The 21,819-nt window shown below is 51.4% G+C and overlaps 1 protein-coding gene across 1 annotated transcript; it reads right to left on the minus strand.

Annotated features, from left to right (window-relative positions):
* Positions 1 to 1,005: 1,005 nt before the first annotated feature.
* On the minus strand, positions 1,006 to 6,188 carry LOC144741329 (claudin-15-like). The gene is given in 4 exon segments (XM_078623909.1): positions 1,006 to 1,091; positions 1,965 to 2,129; positions 5,932 to 6,063; positions 6,066 to 6,188. Coding segments are annotated over 4 exon segments (459 nt in total). The 5' UTR covers positions 6,142 to 6,188.
* Positions 6,189 to 21,819: the final 15,631 nt, after the last annotated feature.

A 21,819-nucleotide genomic window follows, 5' to 3' on the forward strand; every position in this document is an offset into this window, starting at 1 on the left:
AGCCTCGACAGACTGTAGGGGCAAGTGCTGTTAGTAGCGAGTAGCAGCACCTATGAAGGTAGACACAGACAAAGATCCCCCGTGTAGCCTCAACAGACTGTAGGGGCAAGTGCTGTTAGTAGCGAGTAGCAGCACCTATGAAGGCCGGCAAGGCACACGAGGGGGTGGGCCCGACCACCTTTGTCTACCCCAAGTAGCGATGTTAACACATCGCACCAGGTACTCATTCGAGGCCGAGTCGACCTAGGGGAGGCCCAGGACCGGCTCAGGTAATAGACACTGGTGGTGTTGGTGGTCATGAGCGGGAATCGAGGTCGGGTCGCCGGGTTCGTTGCGCAGCGTAGAGCTAACCGTTGCACCACTCATCACCACACACACCGATACTCACAGACACACAATGATCGGGGTTAATTGAGTGACGTTGACAATGGGTGAGGTTGACAATGGGTGAGGTTGACAATGGGTGAGGTTGACAATGGGTGAGGTTGACAATGGGTGAGGTTGACAATGGGTGAGGTTGACAATGGGTGAGGTTGTTGAGCGAGTGAAGTTGACAATGGGTGATGTTGACAATGGGTGAGGTTGACAATGGGTGAGGTTGACAATGAGTGAGGTTGACAACGAGCGAGGTTGACACGAGTGAGGTGGACAACGAGCGAGGTTGACACGAGTGAGGTGGACAACGAGCGATGTTGTCGAGTGGGCTGACTATGCGGCGCCGTTGATCGCGACGTTTGACGCTGCGCAACGCCGTGCGGCACTGGACCAGGCCCCACCGCCACTACACCACCCCCCCCAAGACCCCCCCCCCAAGACCCCCCCCCCCCCCCCAAGACCCCCCCCCACCAAGACCCCCCCCCCCCCCACCAAGATCCCCCCCCCCCCAAGACCCCCCCCAAGACCCCCCCCCCCCCCACCAAGACCCCCCCCCCCCCACCAAGACCCCCCCCCACCAAGACCCCCCCCCAAGACCCCCCCCCCCCCACCGCGTCACGACTCGGACCCTCACTTGGTGCCCGGGAAGAGCGGGTCAAAGAACTCGTTGACGACCTGCGTGGCGTACCACGAGATGGCGATCAGCTCGGACAGCCCTGGCACACACACACACGCAGGGTGGCACACACACACACACACGCACACACACACACACAGGGTGGCACACACACACACACGCACACACACACACGCAGGGTGGCACACACACACACGCACACACACACAGGGTGGCACACACACACACACACGCAGGGTGGCACACACACGCACACGCAGGGTGGCACACACACACACGCAGGGTGGCACACACACACACACACACAGGGTGGCACACACACACACACGCAGGGTGGCACACACACACACGCAGGGTGGCACACACACACACACACGCAGGGTGGCACACACACACACACGCAGGGTGGCACACACACACACACACAGGGTGGCACACACACACACGCAGGGTGGCACACACACACGCACACAGGGTGGCACACACACACACACACGCAGGGTGGCACACACACACACACGCAGGGTGGCACACACACACACACACACGCAGGGTGGCACACACACACGCACACAGGGTGGCACACACACACACACAGGGTGGCACGCACACACAGGGTGGCACACACAAACACACAGGGTGGCACACACACACACACAGGGTCTCAGGGTGGAGCTCCGACCGAGACTCGGAGCCACCGGGTCTCAGGGTGGAGCTCCGATTGAGACTCTGAGAGAGCGCCGATTGAGACTCGGAGCCACCGGGCCTCAGGGTGGAGCTCCGATTGAGACTCGGAGGCACCGGGTCTCAAGGTGGAGCTCCGAATGAGGCTCCGATTGAGACTCTGAGAGAGCTCCGATTTTAGACTCGGAGCCACCGAGTCTCAGGGTCGGAGCTCCGATTGAGACTCAAAAGCCACCGGGTCGCAGCGTCGGAGCAGTGTGCGAGCCACCTTCCATGATGTAGATGACCCCCGCGGCGAAAGTGATGCGTCCCTTTGTGGCGACGTCGACGGCCAGCAGCGAGGTGCACTGCATGCCCAGGAAGGCGAGGAGGCTCGCGAAGAAGCCCAGGATGATGGCCGTGATGACGAGGGCCCGACACGCCTGGATGAAGCCTGCGGGGTAGTGGCCGTGGGGGGTGAGAGGGGTGGTGAGGGGGGTATCGTGCTAGCAACTCACTCACCCACACGACTAGCGACTCACTCACCTATAGAACTAGCGACTCGCTCACCCACACGACTAGCGACTCACTCACCCACACGACTAGCGACTCACCTATAGAACTAGCGACTCGCTCACCCACACAACTAGCGACTCACTCACCCACACGACTAGCGACTCACTCACCCACACGACTAGCGACTCACCTATAGAACTAGCAACTCACTCACCCACACGACTAGCGACTCACTCACCTATAGAACTAGCGACTCACTCACACACATAACTAGCGACTCACTCACCCACACGACTAGCGACTCACCTATAGAACTAGCGACTCACTCACCCACACGACTAGCGACTCACTCACCTATAGAACTAGCGACTCACTCACCCACACGACTAGCGACTCACTCACCTATAGAACTAGCGACTCACTCACCCACACAACTAGCGACTCACTCACCTATAGAACTAGCGACTCACTCACACACACAACTAGCGACTCACCTATAGAACTAGCAACTCACTCACCCACACGTCTAGCGACTCGCTCACCTATAGAACTAGCGACTCGCTCACACACACAACTAGCGACTCACTCACCCACACGACTAGCGACTCACCTATAGAACTAGCGACTCACTCACCCACACGACTAGCGACTCACTCACCTATAGATCTAGCGACTCACTCACCCACACAACTAGCGACTCACCCACACGACTAGCGACTCGCTCACCTATAGAACTATCAACTCACTCACCCACACGACTAGCGACTCGCTCACCTATAGAACTAGCGACTCACTCACCCACACAACTAGCGACTCACTCACCCACACAACTAGCGACTCACCTATAGAACTAGCAACTCACTCACCTATAGAACTAGCGACTCACTCACCCACACAGCTAGCGACTCACTCACCCACACAACTAGCGACTCACTCACCTATAGAACTAGCGACTCACTCACACACACAACTAGCGACTCACTCACCTATAGAACTAGCGACTCACTCACACACACAGCTAGCGACTCACTCACCTATAGAACTAGCGACTCACCCACACACACAACTAGCGACTCACTCACCCACACAGCTAGCGACTCACTCACACACACAACTAGCGACTCACTCACCCACACGACTAGCGACTCACTCACCCACACAACTAGCGACTCACTCACCTATAGAACTAGCGACTCACTCACCCACACAGCTAGCGACTCACTCACCTATAGAACTAGCGACTCACCCACACACACAACTAGCGACTCACTCACCCACACAACTAGCGACTCGCTCACCCACACAACTAGCGACTCACTCACCTATAGAACTAGCGACTCACTCACCCACACAACTAGCGACTCACTCACCTATAGAACTAGCGACTCACTCACCCACACAACTAGCGACTCACTCACCTATAGAACTAGCGACTCACTCACACACACAACTAGCGACTCACTCACCTATAGAACTAGCGACTCACTCACACACACAACTAGCGACTCACTCACCTATAGAACTAGCGACTCGCTCACCTATAGAACTAGCGACTCACTCACCTATAGAACTAGCGACTCACTCACCCACAAAACTAGCGACTCACTCACCTATAGAACTAGCGACTCGCTCACCTATAGAACTAGTGACCCGCTCACCCACACAGCTAGCGACTCACTCACCTATAGAACTAGCGACTCACCCACCCACACAACTAGCGACTCACTCACCTATAGAACTAGCGACTCGCTCACCCACACAACTAGCGACTCACTCACCTATAGAACTAGCGACTCACTCACACACACAACTAGCGACTCACTCACCTATAGAACTAGCGACTCGCTCACCTATAGAACTAGCGACTCGCTCACCCACACAACTAGCGACTCACTCACCTATAGAACTAGCGACTCACTCACCCACACGACTAGCGACTCACTCACCCACACAACTAGCGACTCGCTCACCTATAGAACTAGCGACTCGCTCACCTATAGAACTAGCGACTCACTCACCCACACGACTAGCGACTCACTCACCTATAGAACTAGCGACTCACTCACCCACACAACTAGCGACTCACTCACCTATAGAACTCAACTCGCTCGCGAGCTGACGAACGTTGTCTTAGGATCGTCAACATCGTCAGTGTTTGTTCGTATCGAAAACAAAATCGTCAACATCGTAGCGGGTGGTGGTAGTGGTGGTGTAGTAGTGGTGGTGGTAGTGGTGGTGGTAGTGGTGGTGGTAGTAGTGGTGCTGGTGGTGGTGGTGGTTGTGGTGGTGGTGGTAGTGGTGGTAGTAGTGGCTGTGGTGGTGGTAGTGGTAGTAGTTGTGGTAGTTGTGGTGGTGGTGTGGTGCTGGTGGTGGTGCTGGTGGTAGTGGTGGTGGTGCTGGTGGTGGTGGTAATAGAGGTGGTAGTGCTGTTGGTGCTGGTGGTGGTGGTGTTGTTGTGGTAGTGGTGGTAGTAGTGGTGGTGGTAGTGGTGGTGGTAGTAGAGGTGGTAGTGGTGGTAGTGGTTGTGGTGGTGGTAGTGGTGGTAGTAGTGGTGGTGGTAGTTGTGGGTAGTGGTGGTAGTGGTGGTGGTAGTTGTGGGGTACTTGTGGTAGTAGTGGTGGTGGTAGTAGAGGTGGTAGTGGTGGTGGTGCTTGTGGAAGTAGTGGTGGTGGTAGTGGTGGAGGTGGTAGTTGTGGTGGTGGTAGTAGAGGTGGTAGTGGGTGGTGGTGCTTGGTGGTAGACGTGGTGGTGGTAGTGGTGGTAGTAATGGTGGTGGTGGTAGTTGTGGTGGTGGGTAGTGGTGGTGGTGCTTGGTGGCAGTAGTGGTGGTGGTAATGGTGGTAGTAATAGTGGTGGTGGTAGTGGTGGTGGTGGTAGTAGTGGTGGTAGTGGTGGTGGTAGTGCTGGTGGGGGTGCTCCGTAGATGTGGTGGTGGTGGTGGTAGTGCTGGTGGTAGTAGAGGTGGTAGTGGTTGTGGTAGTAGTAGTGGTGTTAGTGGTGGTAGTAGTGGTGGTGCTGGTTGTAGTGGTTGTGGTGGTGGGTAGTGGTGGTAGTGGTGGTAGTAATGGTGGCGGTGGCAGTGGTGGTGTTGGTGGCAGTGGTGGCGCTGGTGGTAGTGGTGGTAGTAGTGGTGTTAGTGGTGCTAGTTGTGGTGGTGGTAGTGGTGCTGGTGCTTGTGGCAGTAGTGGTGGTGGGGTAGCGGTGGTAGTAATGGTGGCGGTGGTAGTGGTGGTGGTGGTGGTGGTAGTGGTGGTGGTAGTGGTGCTTGTGGCAGTAGTGGTGGTGGTAGTGGTGGTAGTAATGGTGGTGGTGGTAGTTGTGGTGGTGGTAGTGGTGGTGGTCCTTGTGGCAGTAGTGGTGGTGGTAGTGGTGGTAGTATGGTGGTGGTGGCAGTGGTGGTGGTGGTAGTGGTGGTAGTGGAGTAGTGGTGGTGGCGGTGGTAGTGGTAGTGCTGGTGGTAGTGGTTGTGGTGGTGCTAATGGTGGTAGTAATGGTGGTAGTAATGGTGGCGGTGGTAGTTGGTAGTGGTAGTGCTGGTGGTAGTGCTTGTGGCAGTGGTGGTAGTGGTGGTAGTAATGGTGGCGGTGGTAGTGGTAGTGCTGGTGGTAGTGGTTGTGGCAGTGGTGGTAGTGCTGGTGGTAGTGGTTGTGCTGGTGCTAGTAGTGCTGGTAGTGCTGTTAGTAGTTGGTAGTTGTACTGCTGCTGCTGCTGCTGTTGGTGTTAGAGGATTTCCGCCTGACCCGGCAGGTTGAGCAATGAGTCGAAGTCCCTGCAGTTGGAGACGCCCATCGAGTCGGTTCCACACGAGGTCCACAGGTTCTCGTAGACTGTGTTGGCCGTCACCACGCTGCCCGCAACCGTCGACGTCTTCAGAAGTCGTTGGTGATCGTGGTGCCGATGCACGCCCAGCCGCTGATGGCGATCAGCGTACCGGCGAGGTCTCTCTGCATGGCGGTGGTGGTGATGGTGGCGATGGTGGTGGTGGTGATGGTGGTGGTGGGAGTGTGGTGGTGATGATGGGGGTGATGGTGGTGGCGGTGGTGGTGGTGACAGTGGTGGTGAGGGTGTGAGGGTGGTGCAGTGACAGCGGTGATGATGGTCGTGGTGATGATAGTGGTGTGATAGTGGGAGTGGTTATGATGGTGGTGGTGATGTGGTGACAGCGTTGGATGGTGTTGGTGACGGTGGTGGCGGTGGTGGTGATGGGTGAGGGTGGTGGTGACAGTGGTGATGGTGGTGGTGATGATGATGATGGTGACAGCGATGTGTGGTAGTGGTGGTGGTGATGATGGTGGTGGTGGTGGTGATGGTAACAGCGGTGATGGTGGTGATGATGATGTTGAGAGTGGTGATGGTGCAGGTGATGGTGCAGGTGATGATGATGATGATGAGGGTGGTGATGGTGGTGGTGCAGGTGATGATGATGGTGGTGGTGGTGACAGTGGTGATGATGATGATGATGGTGGGAGTGGTGATGGTGGTTGTGGTGACGGTGGTGATGATGATGTTGAGGGTGGTGATGGTGGTGATGATGATGGTGGTGACAGTGGTGATGGTTACAGTGGTGATGATGGTGCTGGAGACAGTGGTGATGGTGGGGTTAGAATATGTCCGCGTGTCTCCACGTGTCTCCCCGTGTCTCCTTGGAGTGTCCGCCCCGTGTCTCTGCGTGTCTCCGCGTGTCTCCTTGGAGTGTCTGCCCCGTGATGGTGGTGACGCGTGGGGGCCCACGTGGCTTCCCCACGACCCCACGTGGCCCCTCACGACCCCACGTGGTCCTCCTTGGCCCACGTGGTTCCCCCATGGCCCCCATCACTCCGTGCCGTTCTGCGCCGTGGAGCGCGGCGTCAGCTGTGAGGTTGCGCGCTGAAGGACATCAACAACATCACCAAAACCATCACCGACATCATCACCAACATCACCAACATCATCACCAACATCATCACCAACATCACACCAACATCATCAACTACATCATCAACTACAGCACCACCAACATCATCAGCAAACATCATCACCAACAACACCACCAACATTATCACCAACATCCACCAACATCACCACCAACATGATCACCAACATCAACATCACCACCAACATCACGAACCTACATCACCACCACATCACCACCAACATCACCAACATCATCACCAACATCATCACCAACATCACCACCAACATCACCAACATCATCACCAACATCACCACCAACATCACCACCTCATCACCAACATCACCACCAACATCATCACCAACATCATCACCAACGTCACCACCAACATCATCACCACATTATCACCAACATCACCACCTTCATCACCAACATCACCACCAACATCATCACCAACATCATCACCAACTACATCACAACTACATCACCACCAACATCACCACCAACATCACCACCAACATCATGATGGTGGTGGTGGTTGTAGGTGGTGGTTGATGATGGTGATGGTGTTGTAGGTGGTTGGTGGATGATGGTGATGGTGGTTGTAGGTGGTGGTGGATGATGGTGATGGTGGTTGTAGGTGTTGGTTGATGATGGTGGTGGTGGTTGATGATGATGATGGTGGTTGTAGGTGGTGGTGGTTGATGGTGATGATTGGTGGTTGTAGGTGGTTGTTGATGATGGTGATGGTGGTTGTAAGTGGTGGTGGTTGATGGTGGTGATGGTGGTTGTAGGTGGTGGTTGATGGTGGTGATGGTGGTTGTAGGTGGTGGTGGTTGATGATGGTGATGGTGGTTGTAGGTGGTGGTGGTTGATGGTGGTGGTGTCTGCACGTGACGGTATCTGACGATGGTTCGGTGCAGCCGGCGGCGATGTTTGTTGACAAGGCACCTCGCCAACTCCCCCTCGCCGTTCGACACCACCAGCCGTGAGCGTGCAGTCGGCCTCGAGTAGTGGGTCGATAAAATCAGTACCACTTTGTGCCTGAAGATTAACAACAGCAGTGGGTGGGGGGGGGGTAGTGGTCGATAAATCAGTACCACTTTGTGGCCTGAAGATTAACAACAGCAGTGGGTGGGGGGGGGGAGTAGTGGGTCGATAAAATCAGTACCACTTTGTGGCCTGAAGATTAACAACGCAGTGGGTGGGGGGGGAGTAGTGGGTCGATAAAATCAGTACCACTTTGTCGCCTGAAGAATAACAACAGCAGTGGAGGTGGGGGGAGTAGTGGGTCGATAAAATCAGTACCACTTTGTCGCCTGAAGGAATAACAACAGCAGTGGATGGGGAGGAGTAGTGGGTCGATAAATCAGTACCACTTTGTGGCCTGAAGATTAACACAGCAGTGGGTGGGGGGAGGGGAGTAGTGGGTCGATAAAATCAGTACCACTTTGTAGCCTGAAGATTAACAACAGCAGTGGGGGGGGGAGTAGTGGGTCGATAAAATCAGTACCACTTGTGGCCTGAAGATGAACAACAGCAGTGGAGGGGGGGGGGGGTAGTGGGTCGATAAAATCAGTACCACTTTGTGGCCTGAAGATGAACAACAACAGTGGAGGGGGGGGGGGGGTAGTGGGTCGATAAAATCAGTACACTTTGTCGCCTGAAGAATAACAACAGCAGTGGATGGGAGGAGTAGTGGGTCGATAAAAATCAGTACCACTTTGTGGCCTGAAGATGAACAACAGCAGTGGAGGGGGGGGGGGGTCGTGGTCGATAAAATCAGTACCACTTTGTGGCCTGAAGATGAACAACAGCAGTGGAGGGGGGGGGGGGTCGATAAAATCAGTACCACTTTGTCGCCTGAAGAATAACAACAGCAGTGGATGGGGAGGAGTAGTGGTCGATAAAATCAGTACCACTTTGGGCTGAAGATGAACAACAGCAGTGGAGGGGGGGGGTAGTGGGTCGATAAAATCAGTACCACTTTGTAGCCTGAGATTAACAACAGCAGTGGAGGGGGAGTAGTGGGTCGATAAAATCAGTACCACTTTGTGGCCTGAAGATGAGCAACAGCAGTGGAGGGGGGGGGGTAGTGGGTCGATAAAATCAGTACCACTTTGTCGCCTGAAGAATAACAACAGCAGTGATGGGGAGGAGTAGTGGGTCGATAAAAATCAGTACCACTTTGTGGCCTGAAGATGAGCAACAGCAGTGGAGGGGGGGGGGTAGTGGGTCGATAAAATCAGTACCACTTTGTCGCCTGAAGAATAACAACAGCAGTGGATGGGGAGGAGTAGTGGGTCGATAAAATCAGTACCACTTTTGTGGCCTGAAGATGAACAACAGCAGTGGAGGGGGGGGGGGGGGTAGTGGGTCGATAAAATCAGTACCACTTGTGGCCTGAAGATTAACAACAGCAGTGGATGGGGAGGAGTAGGTGGTCGATAAAATCAGTACCACTTTGTAGCCTGAAGATTAACAACAGCAGTGGGGGGTGGAGTAGTGGGTCGATAAAATCAGTACCACTTTGTGGCCTGAAGATGAACAACAGCAGTGGAGGGGGGGGGGGGTAGTGGGTCGATAAAATCAGTACCACTTTGTGGCCTGAAGATGAACAACAACAGTGGAGGGGGGGGGGTAGTGGGTCGATAAAATCAGTACCACTTTGTCGCCTGAAGAATAACAACAGCAGTGGATGGGGAGGAGTAGTGGGCGATAAAATCAGTACCACTTTGTGCCTGAAGATGAACAACAGCAGTGGAGGGGGGGGGTCGTGGGTCGATAAAATCAGTACCACTTTGTGCCTGAAGATGAACAACAGCAGTGGAGGGGGGGGTCGATAAAATCAGTACCACTTTGTCGCCTGAGAATAACAACAGCAGTGGATGGGGAGGAGTAGTGGGTCGATAAAATCAGTACCACTTTGTGGCCTGAAGATGAACAACAGCAGTGGAGGGGGGGGGGTAGTGGGTCGATAAAATCAGTACCACTTTGTGCCTGAAGATTAACAACAGCAGTGGGGGGGAGTAGTGGGTCGATAAAATCAAGTACCACTTTGTGGCCTGAAGATGAACAACAGCAGTGGAGGGGGGGGGGGTAGTGGGTCGATAAAATCAGTACCACTTTGTGGCCTGAAGATGAACAACAGCAGTGGAGGGGGGGGGGGTAGTGGGTCGATAAAATCAGTACCACTTTGTAGCCTGAAGATTAACAACAGCAGGTGGGATTGTCCTGTGGATGCTGCCGTAATGCCTCTTGCCCGTGCCCGCCACGGGAACGTGGAATTTCCACCGCTGCCTCTGCATTGGCTGACATGCCTTGTGTGGTCGTGGGCATGCGCGTGGCATCATCAGCGGTGTCAAGATCGGCCTCCGTGGAGGAGGAGGAGGCTCGTGAGGGATGCTGCTACTGCTGCTACTGGGCAGCTGGAGGCAGTCGCCCTCCAGCAACAACAGAGGGCGGAGGAGCGACGCTCACAACAACGAGTGGAGCGTCGGGTGGATAAAACGCAGCGGAGTTGGCACAGTAGGGGGGGGGGGGTACAGCTGGTGGGTGCCACCTACTGATAGTGATCTCAGTCGGTCAACCCCATGTGCACCTGCTGGGTCTGTCAGTGACCTCCTGCACCTAGCCTGCACAGCAGTCAACCCATGGCACCTCCTGGGTCTGTCCCGTGACCTCCTGCACCTAGCCTGGCACAGCAGTCAACCCATGGCACCTGTGGGTCTGTCCTGTGACCTCCTGCACCTAGCCTGGCACAGCAGTCAACCCACGGCACCTGCTGGGTCTGTCCCGTGACCTCCTGCACCTAGCCTGGCACAGCAGTCAACCCACGGCACCTGCTGGGTCTGTCCCGTGACCTCCTGCACCTAGCCTGACACAGCAGTCAACCCATGGCACCTGGTCTGTCCCGTGACCTGCTCCTGCACCTAGCCTGGCACAGCAGTCAACCCATGGCACCTGCTGGGTCTGTCCCGTGACCTCCAGCACCTAGCCTGGCACAGCAGTCAACCCACGGCACCTGCGGGGTCTGTCCCGTGACCTCCTGCACCCAGCTTGGCACAGCACTCAACCCATGGCACCTGCTGGGTCTGTCCCGTGACCTCCTGCACCCAGCTGGCACGAGCAGTCAACCCAAGGCACTTGGGTCTGTCCCGTGACCTCCTGCACCTAGCCTGACACAGCAGTCAACCCACGGCACCTGCTGGGTCTGTTCCCGTGACCTCCTGCACCTAGCCTGGCACAGGCGCCGTGGTGACCTCACCGCCGCTGAGGCGGTGAGGTCATCACGGTACCGATTGTTTGTTGTGATGGTGGTGGTGGCAGTGGTGGTGTTGTAATGATTTATACTCCATAATCCTTTACTGCCAATTTGGAAGCTTTTGCAAACATTCTTGGGCTGCCTTTAAGTTTATAGCCGCTCACCAACCCAACCTCGTCACCTTGCCAGCATGTGATGATCTGGTCCAAAGGTAAGGCATGACCTGAGCCAAATGGATGATACCAATCGTAGGAGCCGAGTACGGGGGTGGGAGTGAGTGAGAGAGGAGATCAGAGACATTTCACTCCCCCTCCACCCCCTTTTCGCAGCGTTTGGTTTCGTCCAAAGGCAATGCATGAGGATGCCAAATGGACGATACCAATTGTCGGAGCTGGAGTACGGGGGGTGGGATGGGTTCGAGGGGGAATCTAAGACCCCCCCCTCGCTTTTCGCAGCGTTTGGTTTCGTCCGAAGGCAATGCATGAGGATGCCAAATGGACGATACCAATTGGAAGAGCTGGAGTACGAGGGGGGGGGTGGGATGGGTGCGAAGGGGAATTTGAACCTCCCCCCCCCCTCCCTTTTCGCAGCGTTTGGTTTCGTCCAAGGTAACGCATGAGGATGCCAAATGGACGATACCAATTGTCGGAGCTGGAGTACGAGGGGGGGTGGGTGCGAAGGGGAATCTGAGACCCCCCTCCCACCCCCTTGTCGCAGCGTTTGGTTTCGTCCTAAGGTATCTGCATGAGGATGCCAAATGGGCGATACCAACTCTGCGAGCCGGGGTACGAGGGGGGAATCTGAAACACTTCACCCCCTACGACCCCCTTTTCGCAGCATTTGGTTTTGTCTAAAGCTGATGCACGACTACGTCAAATGGGCCATACCAACTATGAGAGCCGGGATTGAGGTGGTGGAGAATCGTACATACTGCCCCCTCCCTTCTCTTCTTAGCATGTGGTTTGGTGCAGAGGTCATGCTGGTGGCAATTGGGCGAAACCATTTGAGAAGGGGGTGAGGTGGGCGAGGGGATAGTGGTATTGGGTAGCCGCGAATTTTACCCAACCCCTTTGGTCCTTCTAGATTGAAGCTTTCGTGACTGCAAGGATTTATATTGTTAGGTTTTTTCGGTAAAGTCACGTAGGTAAAAAAATAAAAATTAATAAAAGGTACAGCTATCGTGCTGTGACGGTTCCACCTGAAGACGGAAGCTTGTGTTGCCTCCGAAACGTCGTTATTTTATTTTATTTTTTATTTTACTTTTATTAATTTAAATTTATTACCTACGTGACTTTACCGAAAAAACCTAATATATGAACCCTCGTTCCTTATCATGTGACCTGGTCCAAACGCTATTGCACGCCGGTGCCGATTGGGCGATACCATTTGAGAAGGTGTTGAAGGGGGGGGGGTTTGGTAATGGGTAGCCGCGAAATTTACCCCCCCCCCCCCCCCCGTTTTTCAGATGGGCGATACCAACTGTGGGAACCGGGATACTGATGGGGAGAATCTTAGACGCTGCCCCCCCCCCCCCCCCCTTCTCTTCTCAGCATGTGACCTGGTCCAAGTGTAATGTACGGCGGTGGCAGATGGGCGATATCAACTGTGGGAACCGGGATACTGATGGGATAATCCTAGACACTGCCCCCCCCCCCCCTCTATTCTCAGCATGTGACCTGGTCCAAGTGTAATGCCCAGCGGTGGCAGATGGGCGATACCAACTGTGGGAACCGGGATACTGATGGGGAGAATCCGAGGACACTGCCCCCCCCCACCTTCTATTCTCAGCATGGACCTGGTCAAGTGTAATGTACGGCAGTAGCAGATGGACGATACCACTGTGGGAGGCAGGAAGACGCGGGGGGGGGGGAGTGATGATGAGGTTGTCGTGCTTGAGGAAGTTAAAACGTCAACAATTGCATTTTTTTCGTGGTCAAAAGTTTTGTAAATAGCGAAGCGTCTCTCAGCGACGATGGACTTCAATGCGTCTGTTGCTTAAGAGTCTATGTAAATTGTATGCTGAGCGCAATACCTGTCAAACCCCTTATCAGTGCCCTACCTTATTACAATTCAGACCTCATTGGTCAGCCCGTGCCAGTTACGAATCTCAACGTTCATCCTACAAAGTCACTATACACTACACTGTGACACTACACTACACACTACACTACACACTACACTACACTACACACTACACTACACACTACACTATACACTACACTACACACTACACTACACTACACACTACACTACACACTACACTAACACTACACTACACACTACACTATACACTACACTATACACTACACTACACACTACACTATACACTACACTATACACTACTATACACTACACTATACACTACACTATACACTACACTATACACTACTATACACTACACTATACACTACACTATACACTATACTACTATACACTATACTACTATAGACTGTACTATACGACTATACACTACACTATACACTACACTGCTATACACTACACACTACACTACTATACACTACACTACTATACACTATACTACTATACACTACACTACTATACACTATACACTACTATACACTATACACTACTATACACTACACTATACACTACACTACTATATACTACACTATGCACCACTGCTATACACTACACTACTATACACTACACTATACACTACTATACACTACACTGCTATACACTATACTACTATACACTACACTATACACTACACTACTATACACTACACTACTATACACTACACTACTATACACTATACACTACACTACTATACACTACACATCTATACACTACACTACTATACACTACACTATACACTACACTACTACACACTACACTTCTATACCATACCTATACCATACCCTTATCAGCGCCCTACCTTATCACAGACCAACTCAGACCTCGTTCCTCACCCCGTGTCACTTATAAACCTCAACGTTCACCCAACAAAGTCCCACCACAAGGGAGACACACACAGACACACACACAAGTCGATGTTTTGTGTTGACGAAATGTGCCCCCATTGAAACCGCGTGGGTTGCCAACTCCAAGGACATCGTGCCCGCGTCTGACCCCTCGACCCTTCAACGGAGGGCGACGTGCACCTAGTCTGGCACGAGAGCCGTGGTGACGCGCTGCGGCCACCAGCCGTGACGGTTACACTGGTCAACAACAACAACAACAAAAATTATGGCCTGATTTTAAAGGTGCATTGAAAAAATTATTATACTCCCATTGATGCTCCTGTAGGGGTCTTACGGAGGAAATATGTGTCGAGCTGATATGTATGGGATCCTACGGGAAACTAGCACAGTGGGCGGGGCTACGTCAGTGCACGGGCAGGTGCCCTCTACGACGTCCGCGCTTCGGACGTTACGATCCCCCGGGGCCCCACCCCTCAGGGAGGGGGATGTATAAAAGGGGAATGTATCGGGGGGCTCGGGAGTGTTGGGTTAGCTAAGAAGAGAAGACGGAAGACGTCCTAGATAGAGCCCTGGTCTCCCCCTGGTACGCCGTCCTTGTCAGGACCGCGCAGGCTCGAGCCAGTGGCGTGGTGCCAGAGCCAGAGCCAGTGCTGGTCTGGACTCTGAGTACCGGGCCCGACTGACCAGTGTCGGGCCAAGATAGCCTCCCCTAGTCCACGAGAGGAGGACTCTGAGGCAGGCTAGGGTTAGCTAGGAGGTGTGTCCTCAGATAGACGGGTGAGGGGGCCAATACCCCCTCAAGTGTGTATGTCACAACGTTTGGTGTAATAAACCTCAGTGTGCCTCAACCCCGGGTGTCGACCTGTATTCGACGGTACTACACTCCTGCTGTTGTGGAGTGACTCATGCAGGCAGCTATGGCTGCATGGTTTTGGTAGTACATGTTGTTTATGCCATTTATTGTGAAAATTCCGTCACAGTTCCTATGATTGCTTTTTCATTGCTTTCATAGCTTTATATTGGTGATTTCGAAGAGTGTATTGGTTTAGCCATGTTTGTGTTGTTGTAGTACAGAGTTAGACTGATGGCCTTAATGTAAGTTGTCTTGTGGTTGTTGTTGTTGTTGTTTGACTTGCATCCCACTGGGATTTTTGCACACAGCGTTGGTGTACGGTGAATTTTTCTGCAATATTTTGCTGTCTTTTTTTAGATTTTCTGTTTGCACTCAGTCACATAGTTACTTTAAGATGTTTTTTGTTCATGTTTTTGTTTTTTGTTTGTTGCGGTTGCACCCGATTCAAGAGCCGAATGGCTCACAGGGCTATACCTAATAAATGAACTTGAACTTGAAGCTGTTCTAGACTAATTTCAGGGTGCTGATTCCAAATCTGATCTCAGATTTGCTCTATCACATCTCATTTTTATGCTATCGGCATACCCCATTCTCATTGATTTTACCCGAAATTAACTCCGTCACTTATGATTGCAAGTTGTTGCGAGTCAGTGACTGCTTTAGTGTTAAAATACGGTGCTGTATTTTTAGGATAGTGTGTTTATAATATAATTTTATGTAGATATCCACGTTTAGTTAATATTTTTCTTCCGCAGTTTTTATTGAAAATGCAATATTTAATATCTCAAAAACCTGATGTGATAGACAAAAACTGATGCCAGATTTGGTATCAGCACCCCCCAAAATTACCTTAAAACCGTTGGAATACCTTATGCCAGAAAAAGTGTGTTGACCAGTGTTATCCGAACCGTGTTCCTGATTACTCCGTCCATAAATGACGTCACGCGATTTTGGACGATGTTTGACCCCCCCCCCCCCTTCATCGTCACAAAAAGTCAGACCCCCCCCCCTCAAATATGACGTCACAAAGCTCTGCCCCCCCCCCCCCCAAAACCATATTTCCATTTTGAAAATAAAACACGCTTCAAATCGCTTTAAGTTATTGTCATTGTAGTGCGTATTTAATGTGGCGCTGCACTCTGATGTTGCAGGAGTGTCGTTATAACAATTAGTGTTGTTATAACAATTCTATATTTATTTAAAGTTGCGCATTTTGATGTGACGTCACATTTCTCAAAGCCCCCCCCCCCCTCCCCTACTTGTCACACATCGTCACAAATGTCTGACCCCCCCCCCACCCCCCATAGGTGCGTGACGTCATTTATGGACGGCCCCAAAATGTTAAGCCTATGCGGTTAAACCTTGACGTAAAGCTTTCGTAACTGGAGGAATTCATATTCTTGTGGTCTTTCGATAAAGGTTCAAATAAAACGTTATTCACGTTGCAGGCTGTCATAAAGATTAAGGATCAAAGTGTTGCAAGGCTGCAGCAGAGGGTACGAGTTACCACGGCTCTGAACGCCGTGGGTGACGTCGATTCTAAAGGTGGAGAGGGAAAAACCGGGAAGACCCGGAGAGAGGAATCCACGCGACCACGGGGAGAGAGACACAGAGAGAGAGACGCAGACTCCAAATCTACAGCAGCAACAGGCATCAGGGTCGGGATGGAACTCACGACTTCCTGTAGACCAAGCGAGGTAGTCAACATCTCCTAGCCACGGTGATGATGATTATGAGAGAGACGCAGACTCCAAATCTACAGCAGCAACAGGCATCAGGGTCGGGATGGAACTCACGACTTCCTGTAGACCAAGCGAGGTAGTCAACATCTCCTAGCCACCATGATGATGATGATAAGAGAGAGACACGCAGACTCCAAAGTTACAGCAGCAGGCATCATGGTCGGGATTGAACCCACGACCTCTTGTATACCAAGCGAGGTAGTCAACATCTCCTAGCCAAGGTGATGATGATGATGATGAAAAAGAGAGACGCAGACTCCAAATCTACAGCAGCAACAGGCATCAGGGTCGGGATGGAACTCACGACCTCCTGTAGACCAAGCGAGGTAGTCAACATCTCCTAGCCACGGTGATGATGATTATGAGAGAGACGCAGACTCCAAATCTACAGCAGCAACAGGCATCAGGGTCGGGATGGAACTCACGACCTCTTGTAGACCAAGCGAGGTAGTTAACATCTCCTAGCCACCCTGATGATGATGATGAGAGAGAGAGAGACGCAGACTCCAAATATACAGCAGCAGCAGGCATCAGGATCGGGATCGAACCCACGACCTCCTGCACACCAGGCGAGGTAGTCAACATCTCATAGCCACCCTGATGATAATGAGAGAGAGACGCAGACTCCAAATATACAACAGCAGGTGTCGTCAGCGTCGGGATTGAACCCACGACCCCTTGCACACCAGGCGAGGTAGTCAACATCTTCTAGCCACCGTAATGATGATGATGAGAGAGACACGCAGACTCTAAATAAACAGCAGCAGGCGTCAGGGGACGGGATTGAACCCACGACCTCCTGCATCCCGGGCGAGGTAATTAACATCTCCTAGCCAACACTCGGGCCTGCCTGAAGCTGAACCAATTACATGCTCAGCTCAAATTCTAATTGGGCCATTAGTGTTTGTGTGTGTGTGTTGTTGTTGTGTGATTACTCTGGAAACAGCGGTGACAGTTCAAATGAATACTACTTCCCCCTTTCCTCCTGTGCGTCTTGGCAGGAGAGGCGAGCGAGACGCACATCGCGTCTCCACCCCCCCCCCCCCCACGGAGGCGAGGAGATGTTGACTACCTCGCCTGGAGGTCGTGGGTGAGATCCCGACTCTGACGACGCCTGCTGCTGCTGTAGATTTGGAGTCTGCGTCTCTCTCTGATCATCATCAAGTTTTTTAAAGATATTATTTTAGTCTTTCGCTGATGTTACGTCCAGTCTGTCCAATATAGCGTTTACCGCATAAGCAATTGCCCTACTGTGAGGGCGGGCACAAGCCGGCGTGAGTAGGTTAAACGTTGAGTTTTATAAGGGCACCACGGGGTGACCAGCCCCTCCCCACCCAGATCCACCCCTCCCACCCCCCACCCAGCCCCACCATCCCCACCCACACACTACACTATACAGTGAGGGAAAAAAGTATTTGATCCCCTGCTGATTTTGTACGTTTGCCCACTCACAAAGAAACATTTTAATGGTAGGTTTATTTGAACAGGGAGAGACAGAATAACAACAAAAAAATCCAGAAAAACGCATGTCAAAAATGTTATAAATTGATTTGCATTTTAATGAGGGAAATAAGTATTTGACCCCCTCTCAATCAGAACGATTTCTGGCTCCCAGGTGTCTTTTATACAGGTAACGAGTTGAGATTAGGAGCACACTCTTAAAAGGAGTGGTCCTAATCTTAGCTTGTTACCTGTACAAAAGACACCTGTTCACAATCAGATTCCAAACTTTCCACCATGGCCAAGACCAAAGAGCTCTCCAAGGATGTCAGGGACAAGATTGTAGACCTACACAAGGCTGGAATGGGCTACAAGACCATCGCCACGCAGTTTGGTGAGAAGGTGACAACAGTTGGTGCGATTATTCGCAAATGGAAGAAACACAAAAGAACTGTCAATCTCCCTCGGCCTGGGGCTCCATGCAAGATCTCACCTCGTGGAGTTGCAATGATCATGAGAACGGTGAGGAATCAGCTCAGAACTACACGGGAGGATCTTGTCAATGATCTCAAGGCAGCTGGGACCATAGTCACCAAGAAAACAGTTGGCAACACACTACGCCGTGAAGGACTGAAATCCTGCAGCGCCCGCAAGGTCCCCCTGCTCAAGAAAGCACATATACATGCCCGTCTGAAGTTTGCCAATGAACATCTGAATGATTCAGAGGACAACTGGGTGAAAGTGTTGTGGTCAGATGAGACCTAAATGGAGCTCTTTGGCATCAACTCAACTCGCCGTGTTTGGAGGAGGAGGAATGCTGCCTTTGACCCCAAGAACACCATCCCCACCGTCAAACATGGAGGTGGAAACATTATGCTATGGGGGTGTTTTTCTGCTAAGGGGACAGGACAACTTCACCGCATCAAAGGGACGATGGACGGGGCCATGTAGCGTCAAATGTTGGGTGAGAACCTCCTTCCCTCAGCCAGGGCATTGAAAATGGGTCGTGGATGGGTATTCCAGCATGACAATGACCCAAAACACACGGCCAAGGCAACAAAGGAGTGGCTCAAGAAGAAGCACATTAATGTCCTGGAGTGGCCTAGCCAGTCTCCAGACCTTAATCCCATAGAAAATATGTGGAGGGAGCTGAAGGTTCGAGTTGCCAAACGTCAGCCTCGAAACCTTAATGACTTGGAGAAGATCTGCAAAGAGGAGTGGTGGGACAAAATCCCTCCTGAGATGTGTGCAAGCCTGGTGGTCAACTACACGAAACGTCTGACCTCTGTGATTGCCAAAAAGGGTTTTGCCACCAAGTACTAAGTCGTGTTTTGCAGAGGGGTCAAATAATTATTTCCCTCATTAAAATGCAAATCAATTTATAACATTTTTGACGTGCGTTTTTCTGGATTTTTTTGTTGTTATTCTGTCTCTCACCGTTCAAATAAACCTATCATTAAAATTGTAGACTGATCATTTCTTTGTCAGTAGGCAAACGTACAAAATCAGCAGGGGATCAAATACTTTTTTCCCTCACTGTTCACTACACAACTATACACAACACTGCTATACACTACACCATACACGACACTACTATAGACCACACAACTATACACTACACTACTATACACTACACTATACACTACACTATACACTACACTACTATACACTACACTATACACTACACTATACACTACACTACTATACACTACACTACTATACACTACACACTACACTAGGGTACACTACACTATTATACACTACACTATACACTGCACTACTATACACTACACTATACACTACACTATACACTACACTATACACTACACTATACACTACACTACTATACACTATACACTACACTACTATACACTACACTATACACTACACTACTATACACTACACTATACACTACACTATACACTACACTACTATACACTACACTACTATACACTACACTACTATACACTACACTATACACTACACTACTATACACTACACTACTATACACTACACTACTATACACTACACTATACACTACACAACTATACACGACACTGCTATACACTACACTACTATACACTACACTATACACTACACAACTATACACGACGCTACTATACACGACACTACGACATACCTGTCAACCCCTTATCAGTGCCATACCTTACCAACCACAGACCAACTCAGACCTTATTGATCACCCCGTGCCCCTTTATCAATCTCAACGTTCACCCTACAAAGCCCGCATTGAAACGGCTGCAAGCCTCGCAGACCTGCAAACTCAATTCGCCTGTGCAAGAATACGGGGAGAGGTATTAACCGTGTTGGCAACGTGGAGTTTGCCACCGCTGCCACCATCATCACCACCACCACCACCTCCACCACCGTTCTAAGGCCACGCTTTAAGCGCTCCCAAACCACAACCAACCAACGTACCACCGTCGGCCGAGATTATCGTTTACGGAATTTAACCTTTAATCCCCCCCCCCCTCGTTTAAGAGAGAGCGAGGATTATGGGGGCAGGCAGGCAGGCAGGCAGTAAACGGAGTCTTTTATTAAGTGTACCAGGCGCCCTTCTCAGCTCTTTGCGGTACCAATGGCTCAACGGTGTTCAACTTGCTGAATGAGTAAAGGGGAGTTTGGGGTGGGGGCGGTGGTGGTGGTGGAATAGAGAAAAAATTGATTGCCCCCAGCGTTCTGAAACGCCACCTTCACTGTGCCCCCCCCCCTCCTCCTCCTCTCTTCTCTTCCACGTTCACCTGGACTAGACCAGAAAGTCTTCTTGGTTCTTTCGGTAAAGTGACGTAGAATGGAAATAATAAAATCATAAAAATAAAACGTAATAAACAAAAATTCTCACGACGTTTTATTTGTATTACTTTATTATTTCCATTCTACGTGATGACTTTACCGAAAGAACCAAGAAGATGAATCCCTGCAGTCACGAAAGCTTCAAATCGAAATTTAGACCATTGAAGCTTTTTAGACACCACGGACAAATCCCGTGGGGGGGGAACGTGGTGGGTGGGTGGGTGGTGGGTCAGTGCTGGATTATCCGGAAGCAAAAGTAGCTACAACACGTGTAGTAGCTACTACACATGTAGTAGCTGCAACACATGTAGTAGCTGCAACACGTGTAGTAGCTACAACACATGTAGTAGCTGCAACACGTGTAGTAGCTGCAACACATGTAGTAGCTACAACACGTGTAGTAGCTACAACACATGTAGTAGCTGCAACACATGTAGTAGCTACAACACATGTAGTAGCTACAACACGTGTAGTAGCTACAACACATGCAGTAGCTACAACACGTGTAGTAGCTACAACACATGTAGTAGCTGCAACACGTGTAGTAGCTGCAACACGTGTAGTAGCTGCAACACATGTAGTAGCTGCAACACATGTAGTAGCTACAACACATGTAGTAGCTGCAACACATGTAGTAGCTACAACACATGTAGTAGCTACAACACGTGTAGTAGCTGCA

Source organism: Lampetra planeri, unplaced genomic scaffold (genome assembly GCF_965212315.1).
Source record: "Lampetra planeri unplaced genomic scaffold, kcLamPlan1.2.h2 scaffold_505, whole genome shotgun sequence".
In the NCBI taxonomy this organism is placed as follows: Eukaryota; Metazoa; Chordata; class Hyperoartia; order Petromyzontiformes; family Petromyzontidae; genus Lampetra; species Lampetra planeri.